The 27,948-nt window shown below is 41.9% G+C and overlaps 1 protein-coding gene across 2 annotated transcripts; it reads left to right on the top strand.

Annotated features, from left to right (window-relative positions):
* The first annotated feature begins 680 nt into the window (after positions 1–680).
* On the top strand, positions 681–24,647 carry LOC117049990 (transmembrane protein 68-like). 2 transcript variants are annotated; one of them, XM_033155229.1, is made up of 7 exons: positions 681–835; positions 3,227–3,599; positions 10,604–10,768; positions 21,038–21,228; positions 22,924–22,984; positions 23,294–23,433; positions 24,458–24,647. In XM_033155229.1, exons 2-7 carry the CDS (start codon positions 3,323–3,325, stop codon positions 24,560–24,562), a joined length of 939 nt encoding a protein of 312 aa, XP_033011120.1. In that variant the 5' UTR covers positions 681–835; positions 3,227–3,322; the 3' UTR covers positions 24,563–24,647. The 2 variants fall into 2 exon arrangements, with proteins under 2 accessions (XP_033011120.1, XP_033011121.1); XM_033155230.1 differs by lacking the exon at positions 3,227–3,599.
* Positions 24,648–27,948: the final 3,301 nt, after the last annotated feature.

The raw sequence follows: 27,948 nt of genomic DNA, 5'->3' as shown, positions 1-27,948 counted from the left end.
GGGGGAGGGATAGAATCCCCCAAAGCCTGTCATTAGATATAGAGATATAGATGTAGATATAGATAGATATGATCATCATCATATTGTAAACCGCCTGATGAATTTCAGTTTTTAATGAGTCTGTGACTGAATTGCAGATACTGCATGACAGAGTAAAATGGACCAATGTATATGTATGTGAGTATTTCTCTGACTTAACTGATGAACGCATGCTGGACTTGGATCCTTCACCTCCACCTGACAGTACTGAACATGTGCCGAATGCCAGAGACACTTTGATATCAAAGCATGTCAACCTGGAATTTCTGGGGCTCCTAAGTAAGCAATTCATGCTGCAGAATTAAATGCAGCATGGTGCCAATGGAAGAGATTTTACTGGTGCAGCGCTAAGATTGAATATTGTAACCAGAATATGTTATTAAGGCTTATGTATTGCAGGGTGATCCTATTGCATACATATCTTGTACCTTACTTGAAAGGGGAGAGGCTACTAGGAAAGGGAGGTAACTCACTTGTCACAATACCTACCTTTACTCCTTAGTCAATAACTGGTTTTCTATGACCCAATATGTTGTTATTTGATTTGGCTTCTATTGTAGGTGTGACTTCATAATCTTTAATTACAAATGGGCACAGGATCCATAGGCTGTCTTTTCACAATACCTGGTTTCTTCATACAAATGGCACACTCATTGCAGTCTTTTTAAAGCACCACAGAAAGGGACGTGTCTCCATAGGGGTGGAAATCAGCCTATGAAAAAGTGCACCAGACAGGACTTCTGCTGCATCCACAGAAAGGTGACTGAAGCAAAGGCAATTTAGACTTACCAGAAATGTAAGTAAAGAAAAATTGTTCATAGAATCATAAAGTGTAGAGCTGGAAGGGATTCCAAGGGTGATCTAGTGAACCCTCTTCAATGCAGGAATCTCATCAAAGTCTCTGAGCAATTTGAAACCATACTAGACCTGCTTCATTTGCAAATGTCCTAGTAGTTGTGTTATTTGTCACTTCCTGTGCAGGAGTCAGCAGAGAGAGAGAGAGGAAATGTTGTCTGTGTCTCTCTCTGTGTTTGTGTGCGTGTAAAAACTAGTTGTATGAACATCTTAGTCTATTTCCACACTGTCAATTTAAAACACAGCTAGGATGTTCATTTCTTTCAGTTAGGGTTGATTTGAAGCTGGGATAGATATGGATAGTAGCTAATGTCAAGTGTACACAACTGTCCAAACCAACAGTGGGAAAGAATTGCATGCAGACTCAAATATATGTGAGATAAAAACATTTTGTTTTAGTTCAAAAATTGCCCCTCTGGAATTCATCATTCCTCAAATACCAGTGATGAGGCGTTCCCCATTCCTAGCAAGGGTGGGTGGAAAGGATATTTTTTATAATAATAATAATAATAATAATAATAATAATAATAATAATAATAATAATAATAATTTTTATTATTTTTCCATTAAGAACATCCAATTAATCACAAATGAAATGAAATCATAATCAATTTTTTTAAAAAAAAACACCCACCAAATAACAATCCAAATTATTAATTATTAAATTTCACATGGACTTCCCATATTCTGGACCTCTGAAGAACTCATCACACATAATTATCTTTCTGTCCTTGTTGTTCTCCTATTCAACACATTCTGATCTTAAACTCTCAAAATCCTCAGTCACTGGCTAATCGGTTCTCAATCATGTTAAACAATCATGTATCCTTTCATCTGTCGGGTACAGTTTAGTGTGTGTGTGTGTGTGTGTGTGTTTGTGTGTGTGTGTGTGTGTAATTTTACTTGTTGGTTTGCCAGCACAGCATTTCCTGGGTCACTCTTATCTTCCAGTCCAGGCTGTTGTCAAAGCCTACCATTTGAAGTTTTATGACGCAGTAAATTCCCAAGTTATTGAGTTGTTAAGCATACTGTTTGCAAATATATTTCCCAAATTATTGTCTCAGATCATTGTAGAATCAGCCAAAAGATGTTTCCCAGTCCCACGAAAAAGGGAGGAATTCACTTTTTCCATCCTGTGTCATAGCTATCAAGGGCCATATTCTTCCGCTCATTTATCTTTTTCAAGTCTGATTAAAACTGCGCAGCTGAATAATCAATTGCAAATAGAAGTCCACCTGTACTCTGTTTAATTTTTTAAGGTATTTCTTAATGACGCTCGGCATATAAAACAAATGTAGATATAAAAGAGAGAACATACTGATCATCTCCGTAAATGCAAGCACCATGGTGATAATCTCTTTGAAGTCCAAACTTAGACACCAGCAACTGTGCAGTTCTGCAGATTGTTTCCCTTATCTCCATCTGTCCAGAATACACCTGTTTTCCGCCCAATCTTATTAAATTTTTAAAAAACGGGTGTCCCTGCTCAAGAGAATGACTCTAAAGAATGCCCAGTTTCCATGCCAGGCTTGGCACCCAAAGTGCCAAGGCCTAGCACCTTGTTGTGGGGGCCATATAATGGACTCCAAGGGTGAGACAGCCCTCTCCTACCCTGAAGAGGTCAGCAGGGCTAATTACTCCCATATTAGTCCTGAATTTCTGGGGGTCCAATCTCATGGGAGGCAGCCATTTCCCTCGGCAGGAAACAGGAAGTCCGAAAGGATCTGGTAAAATATGAGCCACCTAATTCTGTAACTTGAGCTCTTAACTATCCTGGGCTATGTGCCAGTTTGCCCAGTAACACAAATAAGACAGTCACAAGATGTATGCAGCTGTATTTTTAGGAGGCGGGTAACCATTTATGCTGACTCAAAGAGAAGTAACGCTTTCTCACTTTCCTTAATACTTAATACTTCCTTAATACTTCAGCAGTGGAATGAAACTGAAGGGGACAGGTTCATATAGCTAATTAATGTTTAAATGCTCTTTAATCTTAAATGCCTTAATTGCTTTCTAAGCTTATGCAACCCAAAATAAATCCTGTTGTATCTGCATGGTGTTTGCCTCTTCGTGTTCATGAATCCATCGCTTAAGAGCTCAAGAGCCCATTATGGTCTTACAAAACCAGCTTGCTTTACATCAAATAAATGATGGAGTCATACATTTGTAATGTTGTACATCACCATGATGGATGTTGGAAAAATAATACATCTACTTGGCAAGTTACAGTGGGGGAAACCAGGAAAACATTAAAACACATGAGAGTTCATGTAATCGTTAATGCTTCTGGAATAACAGTTCAGACTAATGTACTGCATTTTCTGTTTTCCAGGTAAACAGTTGAAAAAAATACCATCACAACTGAGGAAATTTTCACTTCATATATTTCTTTCATTGGCATACACGTGGTGCTTCAGATCAGGAAACCATGAGCTGGTTTTCTCAAATTCTGGAAAATTGGATCAGTTACCCTTATTTGGAAGAATATCTGACCTCATTGGTTCACCCTTGGTGGATACTTAAGCTACTGATTTTACTTTATTCACCACTGATATGTTCGCTTTCATTTTTCTGGGCTTTATCATTTCTGTTACAAATTTACAGGAAGATGAATAACCAGCAAGAAAGTGATGATAGCAAAATTTGGGAGAAACCAAGGAAACTTATTGCTCAAGTTTTACATATAGCTGGAAAGATATGGTATGGTGAGTAAAGGTTTCTTTCATTCCAATAATTCAGTCTTATCAGCTCCTATACTTTCATAGGACTGAGCATGAGAATTTCAGGCTTGAGGCACTGGAACAATAGTTGCCACAGTGCATCAGGAGTGGACCTCTAAGCCCACCTCAGAGTCACAACAGCTACAAATTCCGGTTGGCTCCATTAGGATCAAAACAAAGGCATGGAAATTTATTTAGGAAATAAGCAATCAAAATGAAAAACATTTTATGAGTAATGAAATTAAGATATATTGCAGAAGAAAGGGTCAGCTGGTGGCTGCATAACCACCATACATTTAATCACATTTAAACCATGCCTCCTCTCCGAGAGAAACCTGGAGAATGTTGCTTACACCTCACAGAGCTATAATTAGCAAAGCTCTTTAAAAATAGTTTCATGGATTGTGGCAAAAGAAGGGGGTTGGGTTTAAGTGTCTAGTGAGTACGCAGCAAATGTAATGAGTATACCATCATGCAGTGAGACCTTACGTGCAATTTTCCTGAACATGGTGAAGCACTAAGTAACTCTGAAACATAAACTCTGGACACAAACCATGGAATTTCCCAGCACAGGATGTGGTGATGGCTGCTAATTTGGATGGACACTGCGGGAAACAGGATGACGGAATACAGGGAGATTTGGCTTGATCAGCAGAATCCATCTTATGTTTTCATTGCTTCCCAGAGTTTGATGTTGCTTTAGATCATGGGGGCCAGATCAGGCACAATCGCCTACTAAATCCGGCCTGCAGATGGTCCTGGAATCAGCATGTTTTTACATGAGTAGAACGTGTGCTTTTTTTTAAAAAAAAAAATGGATCTCTTGGTTATTAGTGGGGCATAGGAATTCATTCATTTTTTTTCCAAAATATAATTTGGCCCCCCACAAGGTCTGAGGGATAGGGGACCGGTCCCCTGCTGAAAAGGTTTGCTGACCCCTGCTTTAGATGTTGAAGCATAAATCAGAAATACATTACTAAAACCAAGTTTGGGTCATAAGGATGAAACCCTGTGACTACTTATGACAGGGGCAAGGGTGCATCTGTCTGGCAAACTGTTTTCTCACTTTGTATAAAGTGATTCAGGGAATGGTCTGAAGATATGAGTATTATAACTCATATAAATTCTTGAAGTATTTGGCACATAAAACCTTTGACCCAAGTAGTGCTGCTGCTCGGAGCTGTAATCAATCAACTCTACGATCCACCCCGACATCTAATTGCTGTCCAGTCACGCTCCTCTCTCAGGCTGTGCATTTAAAAACTTTCTTCAGTAGCAGAGTTAGAACAGGGTAACGATGGCTTCTTTAGGTCTGCTTCTTCAGTGGTGTCTTAAAATAAATCAGCTGGACACCAGTGCTACTTGACTAATAGAACTTTATTTTAAGTAGCACACACAAATGTCCTAAAGACTCAAGCTGCATGTCTGCAGCGTTCTCACTCATACATAAAAAACAACAGCACAGAACACAGCATCAAGGGGAAAGCAAAACCAAAAAACGCCTTTTTCCAGACAAAGGGAAATGCCCATATGGCTGTAGGCGAGGTACTAAGGATCAGAACGCTTCCTGGTGAACAGTTAACTCTGTGATAACCAGAAAACCTGACATAAATGCTTAAAGGAGATTGAAATTGTGTGAGGAGTGCGCATGCGTCGGCGTGGGTAGACGCTCGCCCGTATCGCTCCTGGAACTCACTGAATTAAAAGCCTGAAAAACAAATAATTCATGGCAAACTGATAGCAGAGACAACTCACCGAGAACTGTGTTTACGTCTAAGTCCTGGACTGGGGTGAGTCAGAGTTTAAAACGGTTGTAAATTCACCTATTTGGCAAAGACTTGAGAAGGCCTTAACAAGATGGCCAAGTCTATTAAGGAGCTGGGGGAGATGATCCAGCGTTCGGAGATAAATGTCCGTGCTGATATGCAAGAACTGAAAGCAGAAATGAGAAGAATGACTGCTACATTAGAAAAAGTCGCAAAAATAGCACAGCATGCAAAAGAGGTAGCAGAAGCAAATGCAAATAAAATAGAATCCTTGACAAAAAGAATTTCGCAAATGAATGATAGACAGCGTAGAAGGAATTTGAAGTTCTCTGGCATTTCTGAGGACATTGGAAATAAGGACGTGGAAAAGAGGATGTTAGAATGGCTCAAAGAACAAGGAATTGTAATTGAGCAATATGAAATCGGGAGAGTGCATCGTTTATTTACACCACAAGAAGGCTCCGGACTTCCCAGGGATGTAATAATGGCATTTACAAGGGAGAAGTTAAGAGATCAAATTTATAAATCTCTTCGACAGAAAGCAGACCTGCAGTTCAAACAGCGAAAGGTCATAGTGAGACAAGACTTCTCTCCAGAAACACTGCAAGAAAGGAAACAAATGCAGCAGTATGCACAAGCTTTATACAACCATAAAATCCTCTTTTCCTGGGCCTATCCTGCTACATTGGTGGTCTATAAAGATGGCAGGAAATACTCGGCTAAGAACCCTGACGAAGCAAAAAAAAAAATGTTAACTGACCTAGAAGTTGGAATACAAGGACGGATAGAGCAAGAACTCTCAAGTTCGGAAGAACTACAGGAAGACCAACAGGGAGAGCTGAGTGAAGAATCTCCAGTGCAGAGACAAGAGAGTAAAAGAAGACGGCAGTCGGGAGATGAAGGAAACAGCAAGAAATAATAAATACTAGAGACATTTAAAATGGGCTTTTGTAAATATATTTAAGGACATAAACTTTCCAGGAGTGAAGGGAGAGGAGTGCAGTCCTCTAAGATACCATGAGACAGGGATCATGGAGATCCCTATCTGAGTCTCAGGGGGGAAGGGAGAGGGGGATTGAATGGGACAGAATTGGAAATACAAAATATGTACACAGAAGGGTTCAAAAAATAAATGGTAGTCGGGACAATGGATAGATCCTTAAAGGTTTTATCTCTTAATGTTAACGGGTTGGCCTCAAATATTAAAAGATATAGGGTACTGACATTGGCAAAGAAAATGAAAGTGGATATATTATGCCTTCAGGAGACACATAGAGCTAAAGCAAATAATAGACCATTGTTATGCTCTCAGCAATGGGACTTAATAGAAGAATCAAAAGCGACGAACAAAGCTAGAGTGGTCGCTATACTATGTAATGCACATCTCAGGCCAGAGGTTCTGAGCCGGAAAAAAGATAATGATGGTAGATTTATATTCTTAAAAATCAAAGTGTCACAAAAAATCTTTACAATAGCTAATATATATAGTCCAAACACAAGACAGAAAAAATTTATAAAGAAAATATTGAATAAACTGCAGCTTTACACTGAAGGGAAAGTTATCATTACAGCAGATTTTAACTGGAATATATAAAAAAAAAACGATAACACATTTAGATTATCTAAATGGGGATTAAAGGATGTGTTTGAGATGGGAAACCACAGCACTAAACCTACTTTTTTTCCAACAGACACAAGAGTTTTTCTTATATCGATTACGTGTTAATTAAAGATGGGAATGAAATTAGTGTTAAAACGGCAAAGACTATGGGAATATGGATATCAGACCATGCTCCACTATTTGTGGAGCTGGGGCTGGAAGAAGATGGGAAAAGTAGGAGATGGCGGTATAATAACCTAATAATGGCAAAAGGGATTGATAGGGAATATATCAGAAATCAAATTGACTGGTACTTTAAAGAGAATAATGGCTCAGCCAAGATCCCGGTAGTGTGGGACACTTTCAAAGCTGTTATAAGAGGACATTGTATATTGAAAGAGAATGCTATTAAGAAGGAGTGGTACTCGGGGAGACAGGAAAAAAATAAAGAGATTTAAATTTTGCAACAACAGCAACAGGTTAAATATCTAAGGAGTAGGAAGGAGCAGTTAAGAAAGTTAAAACAGGAATTGGACGAGTTGGATATAGTTGTGGTGTGGAAGAGAGATAATATGATCAAAAACAATTTTCAGAGAACCTCAATAGGATCATATAAGAGACTTGCAAACTATTTAAAGAAAAGAAGGGACAAACAGAGGGTGAAGGCCATTAAGACCAGAAGGAAAACACTCACACAAAGCTCTAAAGAAATAAGGAAAGAATTTGCAGAATTCTATCAATCTTTATATACAGAAGAAAATAAAAATATCAGTAGGGAAAGCTTAGGGTTTAAAATTGAAGAAAGTGACAGATTGAGACTGAAGGAGGAAATCTCTCTGGAAGAAATAGAGAATGTAGTTAAATCATTTAAGAGTAAGAAATCACCAGGATTAGATGGAATTACTGCAGACTTTTATAAAGAAACAATTCATATCCTGGGCGCAGAACTAAAAAAAGTATTTAATAATATCCTAGAAGGGGGGAAAGCCCCAGATACTTGGAAACTAGCGGAAATAGTAGTGATTGAAAAACCACAAAGGACCCTACAGAGGTGGGGTCATACAGACCAATCAGTCTATTAAATCAAGACTATGATATTTACAAAGATCCTGGCAAGACGATTGGAAAAGGTACTACCTAAAATAATTAAGGAAGATCAATATGGATTTGTTAAGGGAAGATACATAGGCCATCCTATAAGAAACGTATTAAACATACTAACAAGCAGGGTAAAAGGTAAACTGGTGGTCTTAAAATTGGATGTGTATAAGGCCTTTGACACGATTAGACATAAGTTATTATGGAATATCATGCGGGAGGTAGGATTAGGAGAAAACTTTGTGGAAGCAATCCGAGAAGTGTATAGAGAAGGGAAGGCTGTGGTCAGAGTGAACGAGGGGGTTTCAGATCAATTCAATATACAAAGAGGAGTTAAGCAAGGATGCTCACTCTCACCACTACTATTTGTGTTGGGTATGGAGTACTTGGCAGACAGGATACGAAATTCAGTAAGGATAAAAGGATATAAGAAAGGAAAGGAGGAAATCAAGTTGAACATGTATGCAGATGATATCCTATTAATATTTACAAACCCCCTTGACGGCGTAAGAGAACTTATGATAATCCTGAAGGACTTTAAAGAGGAGTTGGGATTGGGAGTAAATTTGGAAAAGTCTGAAATTGTGTTTTGGGACGTAAATAAAGAGAAGAAGGAAATTGCAAAAATGACAAGGATGGATATTAACAAGAAAAAAATTAAATATTTGGGGGTAAATATCATTAAAAATATTGCTAGGATTCCAGATGTAAATTACAAAGAAGCATGGAGGAAGATCAAGAAGGATATAAAATCATGGAAAAATAAGAATTTATCCATTCTAGGTAGGATCAGAGCAGTTAAAATGTTTCTGGTACCAAAATTATTATATTTATTTCAAGTAATTTCACTACCCATTAGGAAAATATGGTTTAAAACATGGAATAAGGTATTTAAAAAATGGATTTTTGGAAGCAAAAGAGTTAGAACACCAGACATAGTAAATTACTCACCACAAGAAGAGATGGGATGGGGAATACCGAACTTAGAATTTTATTATGAAACGTTCCAACTGAAAAATTTAATAGATATCGGATATAAGGATAGAACTAAATGGATTAGGCTGGAAAATGAAATAAATGAAGGAATAGGAAGAAAGGGGATATTTATTAGAGATATTAACATGGCTTGTAAGAAGACAATAGGACCAAGGAAAACTGCGCTAGGAATCTGGAAGAAATGGAATACGAAATGGATGCCAACTCTCTCAAGATGGATGCCGTTAGAATATATGCAGGAGAGTCAGGGGGAACCTGGCTGGTGGAGGAGATTGTAGGATTGGGGATTTGTTAGATTGGGGAATATGTATGATGAAGAAGGGAGTTTAATTTAAAAAAAATGTTTTTTTGGAAAAAATAGGAAAACAATATTGCTTGAAAGTGGAAGGACTTTATGATTTGATAAAAACAGAAAGAGCAGAGGAGATGATGAGGACAAAAATGAAAATAGATATGGTGCTGAACTAAAGACAAATAATGGAGAAAGGGATAGCAGGGATGTTATATAAATTGATGATAAGTGACAAAGAAAGAATGATAAGGATAATCCAGATTAAATGGGAGCAGGAAGGTATGATCCATCAAAATACGGTCCAAGAACTGATGAGGAATATAAACAATATTAAAATAGAAAAGTTTAAAGAACTAAGTAGAAATTTTTTATTAAAAGGGTATAGAAAGTCCCAAATGTTGGCATTGTGGTCAGGAAAAAGGATTTTATTCCCACATGTGGTGGGAATGCAGTCTGGTTAAGGAATATTGGCAAAGGTAATTTCTGGATTATTTCAAATAAATATAGAAGTGAATAGGGATTTATTATTTTCGGGAATACTGGGAAATTACAAAGTAAAAAGTAATATGCAAGAGCTGTATAAGATTATGATTCTAGCCAGAATGGCAGTTATTGCACTGGGATGGAAAGAAAAGGCTAAATGGGAAATGGGAAAATGGAATGATTATGTTTTTGAATACGTACAGTCTGAAATATTTGCACAGATAGCGGCAGAGGACAGTTGGGAAAATAAATGCCAAAGAATTACAAATAAATGGGCAATTTACAGGAATTGGATAGAAAGGGGTGAAGCCAACCCAAACATACAAGCTGTGTACATGGTTAAAGATCTGAAGAATGTCCAGAGGGGAGGGTGGGGGGGGAGGGGGAGGGGATATATATATATATATATATATATGTGTGTGTGTGTGTGTGTGTGTGTGTGTGTGTGTGTGGAGATTGAAATTGTGTCACAGTTTTGGCTTACTCAAAGACTAGGCAAAAATGTTTCCACCTGCACCCAAAAGTAAGCAAGGAAGGGATATTCCAGCAGAGGAGAAATACCATTTATTCTGGTATCGCAACAGAGAAAGTCTTAATCTGTGTGGATGACAATCTAGCATCCAGAACGCTACAACATATAGGAGAGCTTTTTACCTGATCTTAAATTTCAGTTTTCTTCCAATAAAAGATAGCAACATTGCATTTATTTTTCAACAAAGTAATATTTATTTGTTGCATTCTGTATTATTTCCAGGTTATGAAGTTATTGGCATGGAACATCTCCCTAAAGGACCAGGGGTTATTATTTTTTATCACTCAGTCACTACTACTGACTATAACTTTCTTGTGGCTAAAATTTTAAAGGAACAACAGAGACTGTGCTATTCAGTAATTGATCATGCCCTATATCGGATACCAGGTAAATTATTAAATTTAAATCCTGCTTTTTTTTACAAAAAATATGTAAAATATGACATAAAACAATGCTATAATATATAAAACCATGTATCATGTAACAGGTGAAAAACAACAGACAAATAAAATATCAGCAAGAGGTGAAAAAAGTAAGATGGAGTTAAGTTAACAGCCACTGGAGGAGATACCAGCTAGTTCACCTCCTCCCAAGAACAATCATGAGCTCAAAAAGAGCTCTTTGCAGATCAAGCAGGAAAAGATTGCAGGCTTCATTTTTGTGAGGTTTGGAGCTTTCAGGGTTAAAGAAGCTCAACAGTACGCCCCTCCCACAGGGAGGATATGTCACAAACATCCGGGATATCTGCTCTATGTGAATGCCTATGTGATTTATGTGACGTGCTGTTTATTTCCTGGTGAGTCTTACTTTCGGTTCTGACCGGAGCGGAGATGTCATCCAAATCTCCTGGAGAAGCTCTGTGATTTATATGCTTGTAAATCAAGCATGCTTACTGTGAAACAACCCAGACGTTGTGGAATTTATTGCTGGCACAAGGCACACATACCGTTGCGCAAGAAGAAGAAGGAAGAAGTAAGAAGTTTGAAAAAACTCTGCAAAAGCACTGGAGAAGCAGGAAAACACAGAGGAAGTGTAGCTGGACACCACTCCAAGTGCTAAACTGGTTTTGAGGCTTTTTCCAGTTAAATCCAAAAGCCCAACATGTTATGGATCGAGTCTTACAGTTCTGGACTGGTTCTGAAGCAGTTCTGAAGGTCCAGAACATGTGTGCCAAGCTGAGAAGTGCCTCCCTGGGCTGGGACTGTTGCAGTGTCCAGGGAATGCTTTCTGTGCCGGCAGGAGCATTCAGCAGTCTGCTGAATGGCTAAGCTGTCTGCAACTTGCTGCCAGAGTTTGAAAGGCAGCAAATCCCAGATTGAGGTCTGCAGAAGGCAGTTTTACCTTGCTGGTGAACCCCATCTTCATTGCCTGGGTGAAGAGCTACAGAATCGTGAGTACGCATCCCCAGGGCATAATGGAGGGAGTTATAGCAGCTCCATTCACCAGAGGAAGGCCACCATCCACCGAGAGTGGGCCATTAGGATGGGACTAATACTTCAGGAGGAAGCTGCACCACCACCATCACTGTTTCCTGGCTCAGTTTCAGGAGCACAGGAGGTCGCAGCTGCTGCTCAACGCAGAGATGCAGCCCAATGCCACCACATGGAAGGTTTTGCTAGCGCTTGTGAGACCTGGAAGACCCTAGCCCAGTTTCCTGGGGCAGAGGGACTGACTGAAGAAGAGGCTTTGGAAAGCCTGCCCCCAGCTCAGCTTAATTTCCTGTCAGGTCGTATGGCTGGTGTTGAAGAGCCATGTCAACAGGGAAAGCAGGGGGGCCAGATGGCCGTGGGCTATGTTTTCAAGTCTGCAGTCCCTGTGAAGGCAAATGCTGCAAAGCATTGTTTTGGAGGATCGCCTGACAATGTGCTGCTGATGTGCATGGCTGAAGATAAGGCAGGGCCTGGGACCGTGGGACTCCAAACAGTTCTACCAGAGGCCGGAAGGAAGATAACACCTGCTATTGTCGTTCAGTTGCCGTGGCAACGATGAAGGCCAACACTGGTCAGCTGAGATTCGTGATCAACAGTACAGCATCCCACCACATCGTTCCTCCTGGTGGACATGTGAGGAACTGCAGGTCCTTATCTACAGAGCAGTTCGTGGAACTGACTAGTGGAAGCAAGAAAAGGCTTGACTTAAAGTGGACTGTTTATCCAAGCTTCCTAGTGACATATCTAGAAGTTTTTGTGTTTCCTGGCATGGGAATATGTTTGTTGTCTGTACCAACACTTCTGTCCGATGGTTTTGATGTTTGTTTTGAATCTAACAGCTGTTTTATTTCCTGGAGTGGAAAGTTGCTGGTTCGAGTGGAATGCAGCGAAGACGGGGTGTTTGCTGTTGAGACGCCTCTAGTAGGTACAGGTGGAAGTATCACTGATGCAGTACAGGTTCAGTGCACCACTGTGCCCACATGCCACATGTGCACACATCTGTGGCACAAAAGGGACAGTGTGCTGAAGCAGCCTGAGTTCTCTGAAGGGTGCAAGTTAAGGGCATGTGACGACTTTTTTGATTGCAAGGTGTGCAAAGTCAAAGGGAAGACGTCCAGCTACCCCAGGTCTGAAAGGGTAGGCTGTGTTCAGTTTGACAGATGTGAGGAGTTCCCTGGATCCTCGCTGGAGGCTTTCCTCCATGAGAGGGGGATTAAGCACAGAATGATTAACCCACTTTCTTCACAGGTATGTGGTTTGGCTGAACGTCAAAACAGAACGTTGCAGCAAACGGCTGAGTTCTGGGAGGAGTCACTCCGGAATGCCTGTTTTGTTTTTAACAAGGTTCTTTGTCCTGAAGTAGGGGACACACCCTATTTTCTGTTGCATGGCAAGAAGCCAAAGGTACACTTCTTTCGCATTTTTGGTTCTCAGGCGATGGTCTCTGTACCACGTGCTGAAGGCAAAGAAGGTGGTCCCAAGGTGCAGAAGATGATTTTCTGTGGGTACGAGCCCAGCTTGCATAGCTGGAGGTTTGCGTACCTAGATGGTGATCAAACACGGGATCTAGTCAGCAGGAGTGCTGAATTCTGTGAGCAGAATGGATGGGAATGCATCTCTAGAATTCCTGGTGTTCTTCCAGATGTTCTGGATGGTCCTGTCAATGCTGGACAGGCAGATGCGCCACCTGCTGGTGGCGGTGGTCCAGGTGGACCAACCCCAGGTGGGGGTATTGCTGTGGTTTTAGAACCTGCTGGTGGCTCGGGCCGAGTTCCCGGCCATGACCAGGGTGCAGCACAGCTAGGGGCAACTCCAAGGCAGGAGCCTAGGAGTGCACCCACAACTCCAGTGTCTAGGACTGGGAGGCAGGCCATGCGTGGCAAATCTTCTCCAGGGGAGCCTGACTCAGGACTCGTCCCGGAGCAAGAGGGGGGTTCTTCTGTAGTGAATCAGAAACCCAAAGGTGTGGCAACATCATCCTTAGGTAGTTCAGCTAGGGTGCAAAGGCGCAGCACGTCAGTAGGAGAGATGCCTGGCGTCGAGGGTGTACAGGCAGAATCCTGTGTAACTGAGGCAAAGGGGAAACCTATGGTGGAATCACAGCAGTCTGCACAATCCACTGAAGGGATTCTACCTGAAAGGTTCACGGCCACTAGCATGAGTGCTTGTTTGGTTCAGTGTGAACCGGAGAGCCTTGAGAAGGTTCAGCCTCAAGAGGAAGCCCAGAAATGGCATGATGCCATAGGAGAGCAGGTGCGCTCAATGAACTCTTTGGGTATGTACAGACCCAAGACGGCAGCAACTCGAGAGTTGCAGCACAAGGCTAGGTTAGTAGTCACAGGTTTCACTCAGGAGGAGCGGGTCCATTGTTCCGAGGTACTGGACGCGCCCTCTCTCAGAAGCAAAACCACACGCATGCTTTTAGCGGTCACGACTCAAAGAGGTTTTGAGGTAAAATACTTTGGTTTGGATACCTGTTTGGATTCCGACCTGGATGAGGAGAGCTACGAGGTACCTCCGCCAGGGTTCGAAGGCAACAGGCCAAATCAAGTGTGGAAGTTGCACAAGGCAATCAATGGCTTGAAGGAGTCGGCCAGAGGTTGGTCCTCATGCATGCAAGAAGCTTTGAGAAAGCTAGGTTTCAGCCAGAGTTATGCTGATGGCTGCCTGCTTCTGGCAGGAGAAGGCCCAGAACAGGAGCTAGTTCTTCAGTCCGGTGTGGACATACTTTACCTGGCAAAGACCAGGGAACAGGTGCAACGGTTCACAGAGGAGCGTGGCCAGTATTTCCAAGTCAAGAACCTAGGCCCTGTTAGTGCTTACCTAGGTGTACTGGTAAACAGAGCTGAAGACAGTAGTGTTTTGCTCAGTCAGACAGGTGAGATAGTGCAGTTGTTGAAGAAGGTCAAGATGTCTGAGTGTGCTAGTGTCAGAACACCCATGGAGACTTGTTCTGTTCAGGGCAGTCAGACCAGGGAACGCTCTGAGTTCGAGAGCCCCGAGGTGTTCAAGTCGGCTCCAGGGAAGCTGTTGTTTCTTTCCCAGTGGAGCAGAACTGACATAGCAGTTGCTGTGAATCTGCTCAGCAGGGAAGCTACAAAGCCCAGTGTGCATGCCTGGAATGGCATCCAGAGAGTGCTGAGATGTTTGCAGAAGACAGAAGAGTTTTGCCTGAAGTTGTCGACTGCCGGTGAGCCCCAGCTTGCGTGCTGGTGTGACAGCAGTTGGGCAAATTCTGAGGGCAGGAAATCTGTGTCTGGAATGGTTGTGAAGTTTGGAGGAGCTCTAGTCAGGGGGAAGAACCGGAACCAGAGCCTCATTGCTCGTTCCTCTGCAGAAGCCAGGTACAATGCGTTGTCAGAGCTTGCTAGGGAACTGGAGTATGATAGGTGTTTGGTTCAAGAGATCTGCAGTGAGAGTTGCCTACCCGTCGCGGTATGGGAGGACAACAAATCTTGTTTGATGTTAGCAGAGTCTGGACAGGTCAAAGACAGACCCAAACACCTGGATGTTCTCTTCCGAGACATGTGTCAAGGTAGTCAGACCAGCTTGGAGAAGCTGAAGTACTGTCCTAGTCAGGTGAACCTGGTGGTTGGGTTCACAAAACCACTTAGCATCCAATGTCATAGGGAGTTCTGTGAAGGTTTGTGTGTAGGATTACCATACCCCTATGGAGAGGCACGAGAGGGGGTGTGAGGCTTGGAGCTTTCAGGGTTAAAGAAGCTCAACAGTTCGCCCCTCCCACAGGGAGGATGTGTCACAAACATCTGGGGTATCTGCTGTATGCGAATGCCTATGTGATTTATGTGACGCACGGTTTATTTCCTGGTCAGTCTTACTTTTGGTTCTGACCAGAGCGGAGATGTTGTCCAAATCTCCTGGAGAAGCTCCGTGATTTATATGCTTGTAAATAAAGCGTGCTTACTTTGAAACAACCCAGACGTTGTGGAATTTATTGCTGGCACAAGGCACACATACCGTTGCACAAGAAGAAGTAAGAATTTTGAAAAAACTCTGCAAAACCACTGGAGAAGCAGAAAAACGCAGAGGAAGCGTAGCTGGGCACCACTCCAAGTGCTAAACTGTTTTTGAGGCTTTTTCCATCATCGGGGACCATCATCGGCTGTGGTGAGGACTGCAAGGCCTGCTCCATTGCAAGGCCTTTTCCAGCTGGCCTAGGGGGCAGGGCCCAAGCCTCACACTCCAGCTATAAAAAGGACTCCTGCTGCAGTGAGACCTGGGACCATCATCGGCTGTGGTGAGGACTGCAGGGCCTGCTCCCTTCCAAGGCCTTTTCCAGCTGGCCTAGGGGGTGGGGCCCAAATCTCACACTCCCAGCCATTAAAATGACACTCTAGTGCTTAGAGAGTGGGGCTAGAAAATGTCCTTAAACTGTCAATGGCATTTCAATTTTCCCCCTCCTTTTTCTTCTTCTTTTTGGGTTGTTGGGGGGGATGGCTGGGTGGGGTGGATATTTTGTTGGGGATTAATTTTAGTATAATTGTTCTGTTTTTGTTTTTTGTTTTATTGGTTGTTGTATAGTTTTGTTTTGTTTTGTTTTAAGGGGTGGGATCAGGGCTGCCTGGGAGTGGGCCCCAGCCAACAGAATGGCTGGGGAATGTTCCACGGGGTGTGTGTGCACTGGTACACCCGATCTCAGTGATCATGGGCAGGAGGAGGAGTCATGCTAAGACCAGACCATGTCATTACCGAGGAGGCAGGCTTAGTCGTTGTTTGAGGACTATCCCTGCCTCCGGGTCTGGTCCTGACCGGACGGATACTGGAATCAACAATGGATACCCAAATGACCTGAAAGTGTTGCTGTGTAATGCCAGGTCAATGATGAATAAAACTACTGCCATCCACGACCTGATTGTGGATGGAGGATTTGACTTGGCATGTGTAACAGAGACTTGGTTGGATGAAGCAGATGGGCCAGTCCTTGCCACTGCTTGCCCACCAGGTTTCTCTTACGCACAGCAACCCAGGCCATCTGGGCGGGGAGGGGGGGTTGCAGTGATTTTTAGGAAGTCATTAGTTTGCACCAGGCATCCTATTGGGAAGACCGAGTTTTCTGAGTGCATGTTCTGGAAGTTGGGCAATAGGGGCAGGACAGGATTCCTTTTGGTGTACCGACCTCCCCACTGCACCAAGGATTCCCTGCCCGAGCTGCTTCAGGTAGTGGCGGATGTGCTCCTGGAGACAACTAGCTTGGTTGTCTTAGGGGACTTTAACATCCATGCCAACACGACCTTACAAGAGGCGCTCGGGACTTCGTGGAAAGCATGGCCTCCATGGGGTTGTCCCTGAATAAGTTTGGCCCAACTCATAGCCATGGACATGCCTTTGACCTGGTATTCACCTCTATGGATGTTGGTGATCTGACATTAAGTAAAAGCGAAACAAAAGAAGTGCCATGGTCAGATCACATCCTGGTGCAACTGGACTTCTCCGCGACCCTTCCCCTCTGCCGGGAGGTAGGACCAATTAGGATGGTCCGCCCCCACTACTTAATGGATCCAAAAGCGAGCCGGGAAGGACTGGGCGATGGGCTCCGCGGGGTGGTGAACGCTTCCCTCTGTGAGGGAGTCTTCCCATACCCACTGAAAGAGGCGGTGATTAAACCGCTTCTTAAAAAAAATCTTTAGACCCGGCCAATATGGCCAACTATCGCCCAGTCTCAAATCTACAATTCTTGGGCAAGGTGATTGAGCGGGTGGTTGCTGAACAACTCCAGCCATGCCTGGAGGATGCAGACCATTTGGATCCCTTCCAATCGGGATTCAGCCCTCATCAAGGGACTGAAACTGCCTTGGTCACGCTGGTCGATGATCTCCGGAGGGCTAGGGACAAAGGTGAGAGCTGTTTCCTAGTTCTGCTGGATCTCTCAGCGGCCTTTGACACCATCAACCATAACATCCTTCTGGACCGGCTAGAGGGGTTAGGAGCTGTTGGCACTGTTATACAGTGGTTCCGCTCCTTCTTCCTGTGCCGTGTTCAGAAAGTGGTGGTGGAGGATGAGTGTTCAGACCCCTGGGCTCTCACTTGTGGGGTGCCTCAGGGTTCCGTCCTCTCCCCCATGCTTTTTAATATCTATATGATGCTGCTGGGAGAGATCATCAGGGGGTTTGGGCTGGGTGTTCATCAGTATGCAGATGATACCCAGCTCTACCTTTCTTTCAAATCAGAACCAGTGAAGGCGGTGAAGGTCCTGTGTGAGTGCCTGGAGGCGGTTGGAGGATGGATGGCGGTTAACGGATTGAGGTTGAATCCTGACAAGACAGAAGTACTGTTTTGGGGGGATAGGGGGCGGGTGGGTGTGGGGGACTCCCTGGTCCTGAATGGGGTAACTGTGCCCCTGAAGGACCAGGTGCGCAGCCTGGGAGTCATTTTGGACTCACAGCTGTCCATGGAGGCACAGGTTAATTCTGTGTCCAGGGCGGCTGTCTACCAGCTCCATCTGGTACGCAGGCTGAGACCCTACCTGCCCGCAGACTGTCTAGCCAGAGTGGTACATGCTCTGGTTATCTCCCGTTTGGACTACTGCAATGCGCATTAAAACCTTTTAATGAGGGTGAAAGAGGAAAGCGCAAAATATGGTCTGAAGCTCAACATCAAAAAAACTAAGATCATGGCCACTGGTCCCATCACCTCCTGGCAAATAGAAGGGGAAGAAATGGAGGCAGTGAGAGATTTCACTTTCTTGGGTTCCATGATCACTGCAGATGGTGACAGCAGTCACGAAATTAGAAGACGCCTGCTTCTTGGGAGAAAAGCAATGACAAACCTAGACAGCATCTTAAAAAGCAAAGACATCACCTTGCCAACAAAGGTCCGTATAGTTAAAGCTATGGTTTTCCCAGTAGTAATGTACGGAAGTGAGAGCTGGACCATCAAGAAGGCTGATCGCCGAAGAATTGATGCTTTTGAATTATGGTGCTGGAGGAGACTCTTGAGAGTCCCATGGACTGCAAGAAGATCAAACCTATCCATTCTCAAGGAAATCGGCCCTGAGTGCTCACTGGAAGGACAGATCCTGAGGCTGAGGCTCCAGTACTTTGGCCACCTCATGAGAAGAGAAGACTCCCTGGAAAAGACCCTGATGTTGGGAAAGATGGAGGGAACGAGGAGAAGGGGACGACAGAGGATGAGATGGTTGGACAGTGTTCTCGAAGCTACTAACATGAGTTTGGCCAAACTGCGGGAGGCAGTGAATGATAGGCGTGCCTGGCGTGCTCTGGTCCATGGGGTCACGAAGAGTCGGACACGACTGAACGACTGAATAACAACAACAACAATGCGCTCTATCTGGGGCTACCTTTGAAGGTGACCTGGAAACTGCAATTAATCCAGAATGCGGCAGCTAGACTGGTGACTGGGAGTGGCCGCCGGGACCACATAACACCGGTCCTGAGAGAGATCTACATTGGCTCCCAGTACGTTTCTGAGCACAATTCAAAGTGTTGGTGCTGACCTTTAAAGCCCCAATCGGCCTCGGTCCTGTATACCTGAAGGAGCGTCTCCACCCCCATCATTCAGCCCGGACACTGAGATCCAGCACCAAGGGCCTTCTGTCGGTTCCCTCACTGCAAGAAGCAAAGCTACAGGGAACCAGGCAGAGGGCCTTCTCGGTAGTGGCGCCCGCCCTGTGGAACGCCCTCCCATCAGAAGTCAAGGGAATAAACAACCACCTGACATTCAGAAAATACCTGAAGACAGCCCTGTTTAGGGAAGTTTTTAAACTGTGATATTTTAAATATATTTTAATGTTTGGTGGAAGCCGCCCAGAGTGGCTGGGGAGACCCAGCCAGATGGGTGGGGTACAAATAATAAATTATTATTATTATTATTATTATTATTATTATTATTATTATTATTCCAGTTAAAACCAAAAGCCCAACAATTTTATAGCGATAAAAATGAGGAAAATCATGATGGATGTGACTATGGGGAATATAAGCCAAAATAAATCTCTTAACCAAGTGTTAATATTTCGTTGTACCCTACCTATGCTGTTGGGGCAATCCTCTCAAAGCATGCCTCACTTCATTTCCCAGTGACAAGCTGTCCTGACTGATTCCCATCTGAGTTACATGAATGGATGAGCCCAGAATGAAATGGAGTGTTCACACAAAAGGAAGTTGGAAACTGCAGACTTGCTTTTGGCCATTTACAGCCTCAACCTCCTCTTCCAATAATGTTTCAGGCATCTTATTTGAATCAGGCTATGTTTCCAGTAAAGCATGTCAACCTGGATCTTTTGGCCCATGATCACAGATTGCAGGATTACCTTATCTGACCTCAAAACAGCTATGAGAGAACTTTTCTTTTTTTTTTACTCTAGTAATCACAAGGCAATTCCTGTGCTACGATGCAGAAATTTGGTGTTTAGTTGTACAACTGTCTACATTCTTCTTCAGGATCTAAAAATGGGGCCATCTGGATAATGTGACATCTGATTTCTGTGCTGTAACTGCATATAATTGCTGCTGACTTTAATGCCAGAATAGGACAAGCTGTAGGAAATTGGGTCTCCAACTTGATGATTTCTTCAGCTACAAAGATACCAGAAAACATGGCCCCACCCAAACACATGGTCAATCAAGCACTTCCACACACAATCAAGCCCCCATGTGACACTGCAATCAAACACATGTGGCCCCATGGCTGTAGTGTTCATGGCCCTCCACTGCCACTGTCCCCATATCATCTTCCTCTGCATGCACACAGCAGCCACAGCAAGGAACTATGACCCAACAAAGGGTCATTTAAATAAAGAAGGAAGGAAGTACAGAGCCCAAAAATGTCCAGTAGCACTGTCTGGGGGGCATTCCATAGGGAGAATTAATGCAGCATATAATCTCCACCCACTTATCTGTGCATGAAAAGATGGACTTCTGTGGGTGTAGGCAGGTCTCAACCAGCATGGGCTCATCTGTGCCATGTTTGTATCTGTCTCTCTGTGCATGCAGCAAGACACTGTGGTCTGTATTTTTATCATAATGCAAACTTAAATGCCATTCTGACTTGACTTGTGCAACACATGTCTAAAAAGGTGGCCACCTCAGCACTTCCACGAAATCCTACTTGAAAAGGATTGGCAAAGAACTATGATTGTGATCCGGGAATAATGACACCTGTATACCATCCACAATATTTCCTAAATAAGAGGTATATAAGATGTGGGGTTGTGTTTTTTTTTACTATTTTTGGCTTATTTTTTCAGGGTGGAAAACATTTTTTGATGCGATCAGGTTGAAAGATTTCAGTAAAGATGAATGTGTGGAAATTTTGAAGAAAGGCAATTTACTGGGCCTTGCACCTGGTGGAGGTAGAGAAGCAAACTTTAGTAATGACTACAACATAATGTGGGGTAAACGCACAGGTTTCGCTCGGATAGCTTTGGAAGCAAAAGTGGTGAGTGATCTTTGGGCAATTTGCATTGCCCTCACAATTATCCTGGATATGACGTCTGTGTTGACACCCCTGATTTAGCATCCTAAATAGTTGATGGTGGCAAATATCCTGCATGGGGGGGTCAAATGATATCTGGAGTTCCAAGTATTTCCTTCCTGTTTTTTTTTTTTTAAGCTATTGATCTCAATTACATTTAAAAAGAAAAATAGCTTTCCCCCTCTTCAATTATTAACAATCTGGGGAATAGCATGTGCAATTTGAAGTCAGTTATGTCTGGCTTGTCATTGTAATGCCACATGTGGAGCATTATTCCGAGTCCTTAACCAAAATAAAGGTGGGGCGGTTGGGGTGAAGTAATTCTCCAGTTATCAGCTTCCTTTTGATTTTTGATTTTATTCTTTTAGCCCACCATCCCTATATTTACAGAGAACATTTGTGAAGCATACAGGAACATTGCATTGTCCTCACGGTTTTCCTAGATAACGGTCATTCTATACCAAGTGATCCAACGTTTTTACCTAATGCCATCCAATTTCCCAATATTTTGTACATTTGTTGAATTATCAAAACTAGGTTTAAATCTAAAATTTCTTATCCCATTCGTGAGTTATGAGGCTTTGAATTTCTTTTTTTTAATGACCATTTTGGTGTTGCCGTACTACACAAAAACACTTTAAAAGAATTATTGTTAGTACTTCATTTCATGAACATTGAAGCAAAATACATATCAAACAAAATTATGCCACTGCTGGAACTGTTTAACTGGTGCCAAGATAGCATCCCTTCTATCCAGATCTTATTTTCAACAAATGAGGAGTACAGAAAAGAAGAAATGTTCCTAAAATGACTCTTTGAAAGAGTGAAAGTGATCAAGGGAACACAAGCATTTCATTGACCAAAGTGTACACCATTAGCAATGAGAGTGAGAAGTGCTACACTGAAGGAGGTACAAGATCTCTGGATATGGCTGAGATAATTGGGTATGTGACCTGTGAATACAATAAAACATGGTGGCTGACCTACGTGCTGCCAATGGACTATGAAAGTGAAGAAGCAACTATGACCTGCATACACCTGCCAGGCCCAGCATCATCATTCGTTTAACCATCTAGTTGGCATGTACTTAAGGTGGGGCGAGCACAAGTTCTAATACGGCTCAAACAAAGGACTGCAACTGGCCGCACTTATACTTTGACAAAAAATGAAACTTGTGCAACAAATGCTCTTAAAAATCGTTAGGTGTGAAGTATAAATAATGGAAGAATAAATGTTTTCAGACTCGTTTCATGTGTAATGTTGGATGCTTGATATGGAATGATCCACAAGACATAAGCAGCCTAAAAAGCAGAGGATGGCAAATATCCAGTTTTGGGGTCAAATGATATCTGGAGTGCCACAGGTTTCCCACCCCTACTTTAAAAGTAAGTGCTGAAATCAATGGAATTCTAAAAGAAAAATGTCTTTTTTTTTCTTTTCCTTTTATATTCCTGAAAACCTGAAGAGCAGTTTTTTCATGTGCGATATTTGAATAGATATGTCAGGAATTCTGAAGTGTGTCTGGCTAATCATTATATTGCCAAATGCAAAGCATTCTTCCTAATCCTTAACCAAAATAAAGGTGGGGTGGTTGGGGTGCAGTAATTCTCCAGTTCTCACCTTTCTTTTGATTTTTTATTTCTTCTTTTATTCTTTCAGCCCATCATCCCTATTTTTACACAAAACTGTGGTGAAATATTCAGGAACATTGGAAAGACAAGTGAGCTAAATATCTTATATTTCTGCGTTGATCCAGAGATCTGATATCAGGAAATAAACATTATAATAATATGCAATGATTTTTTTAAATAAAAAAATCTATTTCGTATCTACTAGCAGTTTATTTAATGCAAACTTATGTACACTTATCTGCAAAAGTTGTGCTGTCTCTTTAAAAAAATGCACTCAAATTATTTAATATCATCTCTGGGATGGATTGATCGGAATTGCTAAAAACTCAGAATGCCAACTAATTTCAAATTTGATATGGGGTCGCTCTATTTCAGACTCTTTTCCCTTTCGTACATAGGGTTGACAAGATGGTTATATGAGAAAACACGACTTCTCTATCTTCCCATGTATGGAGGATTTCCAGTGAAACTGAGAACATATATCGGAGAACCCATCCCATATGATCCAAATATAACAGCTGCAGAGCTGGCTGAAAAGGTAAGTTAACTCTACACTTGGAAGTATAAAAGCAGAATATTTCTTTCCTGTTGGTTTCTCTCTTTCAGTTCTATAAATTGCATTCTGCCTACTGACTTCCTCATTCTATACAACCAGAGTGAGGGTTCATTATATAGACTTTTGTGCATTATGTTCATCACTCAGCTTTCCCTCTCCGTAACTTGTTGAGACCACGAAAAACGTATGCATTTTATGTTGTGTTTCACAAAGATCTGCTCATCCAATAGGACTTCTTCTCCCCACCATGTGCCCCAGAATTTGCCCCAGAGGGTCCCTCCAAGGCCACTCCCCCAGTGGGGGACTCAGTAAGCACTGTACGCTCTTAAGCCTCAGTAAAACTATTACTGAAGAACTTCTGATGTTTGTGTGATTTATTGCAACTCCGCAAGTGAATGCGACTCCATGCTACTCTGCTATTTTTACCCATGCCCTGCTGCGCTGTTTCAGGCATGGAACCAGGGGGTGAGTGGTTCTTTTTGTAACTAGCCCTGTCAGACATTGCCATTCAAAGAGAACGAGGGAGGTGTTCAGGCACTTCTTTTCCTGGAAAAATAGCACTGAGCATAGTGAAATATAACTCAATAACATTTCTGCAATTTTCCTCACATAACTGGTGGTAACAACCATACAGGAAAACTATTACGTACCAAGCAGCCCAATGCACTTACGTTTGGTTGTATCTCTGCCATTCTCAAATAATGCTCTTGGTAAAATAATAATAATAAAGACAGTTGGCTGGATTCACTGAGAGATGAACGGTTTCCTAGTAGAGTTTCCTGCCCCTGGCTGCTCTTGCCCAACCCTCCATGCTGAAAAAGTCACTCTTGAGGATTGTGGGACAAAGATTGTCATATTGTGCATCTGTAACTGGAAAAAATGGGATTCTTTATTCTGCTGGTTCTGATCCCTTCAGCTTTTTCCTCACATATATGAATAACTGTGAATATCCATTTTGCAATATATTGATATAACACAATGTATTCCATTGTTCTTCTTTCAACAGACAAAGACTGCAATTGAAAATCTTCGGGATAAATACCAAAAAAGGCCAGGAAGTATATTAAGAGCTATTTCAGAACGATTTGATAAGCATTACAAAACTAACTAGTCCATATAAAACCGTTGCAGTGTTTCTGACGAGATGTCTGTAATAGGAAGCATTAATAATTATGTTATTAAAGCTAAATTGATATGCACAGAATTGTGCTGGATTGTTTATTAATTATCTGAAAGGGACCCTAGCTCAATAACTCAGCACTTGCTGGGCATACAGAAGGTTCTAGGTTTTCGAAGACATACAAGTCTTGCCCTATCCTGCAATACTCCCAGAATGCCCCTTTTATAATGGAAAGGCGAGTTCTTAACTCAAACATGAAATAATATTACAAGTAAAAGAGTAATGTCTATAATTCACTTGTATTAAAACAGTGACACCTCTTTTATGTTTATAAAAGTTCGCTCCAAGATTTGAGCCCTATAATGGCTCAACCATATTGCAAACATATTGCAAAAAAAGTAGAGAAACAAAAAAGTAGCCAGAATTGCTGGGGAAAGTGTCTGACCTAACGAAAACAGGCAACTCAGCAATGAATCCGGATCTGGGCAATCCAAGTGCAGGTAAACAGCTTGTAGAACCACATTTCACAACAATAAGTAGTTTTCATTTTCTGTAGGACTTTATCAGTCTCTCACATCAGTTCATTGAAGTTTGCTGGCATTTGTTTATGCACAACTATCTTAAGGTCTTGTGGAGCATTTCAATTGGGCTGAGGTCTGGACTTTGACTAAGTCATTGATTCTGTTCTTTTCCAGCAATTCTGTGATAGATTTGCTGGTATGCTTGAGATCCTTGTCCTGTTAACAGCACGACTCAATTTTGGCCAAGCTTCAGCTGTCAAGCAAATTGCCTCACATTTGACTTTAGAATACTTTGGTATACAGAGGAGTTCATGGTTGACTCAATGACTACAAGGTTCCCAGCTCCTGTGCCTGCAAAACAAGCCCAAATCATCACCCCAAGCTGCTTCTGCTGATATGCTGTTTGGTTTTCACCAAAGGTGGTGCTGTGCATTAGAGCCAGACATCTCCACATAGGTCTCATCTCTCCAAAGGACATTGTTCCAGAAGTCTTGTGGTTTGTTCAGATGCAACTTTGCAAACCTAAGCCGTGCTGCCATGTACTGTATTGGATAATAGGATTATTCAGAAGGTATTGAATAATCAGGGATCAGGTGCACAACTTTGGGGTCGTTTTGAACTCACAGCTGTCCATGGATGCACAGGTTAATTCTTTGTTAATTCTGGTAGCTAGACTGGTGATAAGGAGTGGCCGCTGGCAACATCTAACACCCAGCCTGTCCCCCTGTACATTTCTGAGCACAATTCAAAGTGTTGGTGTTGACCTTTAAAGCCCTAAATGGCCCTGCCACTGTATACCTGAGAAGTGTCTCCACCCTCATCATTCAGCCCGGACACTAAGGTCCAGTTCTGAGGGCCTTCTGGCAGTTCCCTCACTGCAAGAAGTGCTGTTACAGGGAACCAGGCAGGCTGCCTTCTCAGTAGTTGTGCCCACCATGTGGAATGTCTTCTCATCAGATGTCAAACAGATAAACAACTAAACAACATTCTGAAAATATCTGAAGTCATGTACCAGCTAGTTTTTAATATGTGATGTTTTGTTCTGTTTTTATTATGCTGAAAGCCGCTCAGAGTGGCTGGTCTGAGTATAAGTTTTGGATATACCAGTAGATATAGATATGATCACCATCATATTGTAAACCACCTGATGATCTTCAGGTTGTCCAGGTACTCACTGTACTTGCTATCTTTTTAAACCTATAGCTCCTGAAAGACTGAAGTTACCATCTTAGCTGGTTTCTTTTTGCCATATCCTCAAATATAAACCAGAGTAGGCAGAGTAGGTAAGAATTGGTTGGGCATTTGTTTCTGAAAATGATGTGGGCACTGTAAACAAAGACCCAAGTTTTCGATCTAGAAATCATTGGGGGGGATGCTATTACAGAGCTGTGTGGTCAATATTCTTTATGACATCTGCCAGTATTAGAGTTATTTGCAATGTGCCATGGACATAGATTGTGCCATGGAAATAATAATAATTTGGTGCAAGTTTAGTCACAGTATGTTTCTTAATTTTTCAATCGTTTATCACACCCACCTTGCCACCATCTTCCCAGTTCTCCCTCTACCTCCACATAAATAGCTGTGATGCAATGGAGATCAGGTGAGCGGTGCTCCCCGCGAAACCCTGAGTTATTGGATTACAGAAATTAACCACCTCTGCCCCAATCAGATATCTGTTGCAACATGATGAGTACTTTGATCCTGACTTAAAGCAACCAAGTCAAATACCAGGAATTACTCATTCCTGTTGTAAAATCTTAAAGCAGTTATTTCCCATATTCTTTCTGTTCCCTTCACTACTATTTTACTTCCATATTGGAGAAACAAGTGGCTAACTGGCTAACAGTACAAATTCTACATACACCCTCCATATCTCCTCAAAATCACTTCTCCTGCATATTCCCAAAATTACCTTAATGGCACATGTTAATGTATCATTAATAGTGATACCCCACACCTCTTTATAGCTTCCATTTTATATTCTGCTTGCCCCTTCCACTTCCTTGCTATAATAAATTGTGCAGCTGTCAATAAATTTGTGAGCAATTCCTTCACTGCCTGCAAAAATATGCAGGTAATAGAGGCACATTTGAAAAAAATTGGAGAAATAACAGGGTTGCAAAATAATTGGTCCAATCAAAGATGATGATATTTAACTATGATGAAGATGAAAAATGATTTTTGAAGGAAATAAAAATAGATATAAAATTAAGAAATGTAATAAACCACTTGCAAATAAATATAACAAGAAATTTAGAAAATAGAATTTTCTAACAAATTTGAACAAGAGAATTTTAACAAATTAAAGAAGGAAATTAAGAAAAAGCTGCAGGAATATAAGCAATTAAGCTTTCATGGTTTGGAAGAATAGCGATAATTAAAATGAAATTTTTTGTCTAGATTAACTTTTTTATTCAGAATGTTACAAATTATATATCGAAGACAGAAAGAAAGGGTTGGCAAAGTATGACCAATAAATTTTGTAATGGGGCTAAGAAAACTGGAATAAATAAAAGAATATGCTATAAACCTCAGAAAACCAGTGGAATGGGTCTCCCCAACATAAAGTTATATTATATAGCAAATCAGTTAAGATTTATCATAGATGGGATAACAGAACAAGGAGAGTTAGAATGGTTAGAGAGTGGTACACAGGAAATGAGAGAGAAGTTAGTGAATATATTTTTTTTATCAAACCAAGTAGACAATGGTGGCAGAATATTGAAAATCCCTTATTAAGAAATATCACTGAGATATGGGTGAAATATAAAGGAAAATTGATACCAGCAAATTCCCCACTAACCCCAGTGGTGATGATAGAAGACTTCCCAGTAAATTTTAAAAGGGAAATTG

The sequence above is a fragment of the Lacerta agilis genome, chromosome 7 (assembly GCF_009819535.1).
Source record: "Lacerta agilis isolate rLacAgi1 chromosome 7, rLacAgi1.pri, whole genome shotgun sequence".
NCBI lineage: Eukaryota > Metazoa > Chordata > Lepidosauria > Squamata > Lacertidae > Lacerta > Lacerta agilis.
The sequence above is the reverse complement of the archived record's forward strand: the minus strand, read 5'-3'. Positions and strand labels throughout refer to the sequence as shown.

Bases quoted from the DNA above. Each gene is read 5' to 3' on its own strand.
- LOC117049990 (XM_033155229.1), top strand. From the start codon at position 3,323: ATGAGCTGGTTTTCTCAAATTCTGGAAAATTGGATCAGTTACCCTTAT. The intron at 10,769-21,037 runs GTAAATTATTAA...TTATTTTTTCAG, and splicing joins TGCCCTATATCGGATACCAG to GGTGGAAAACATTTTTTGAT. The intron at 22,985-23,293 runs GTGAGCTAAATA...TTTCGTACATAG, and splicing joins CAGGAACATTGGAAAGACAA to GGTTGACAAGATGGTTATAT.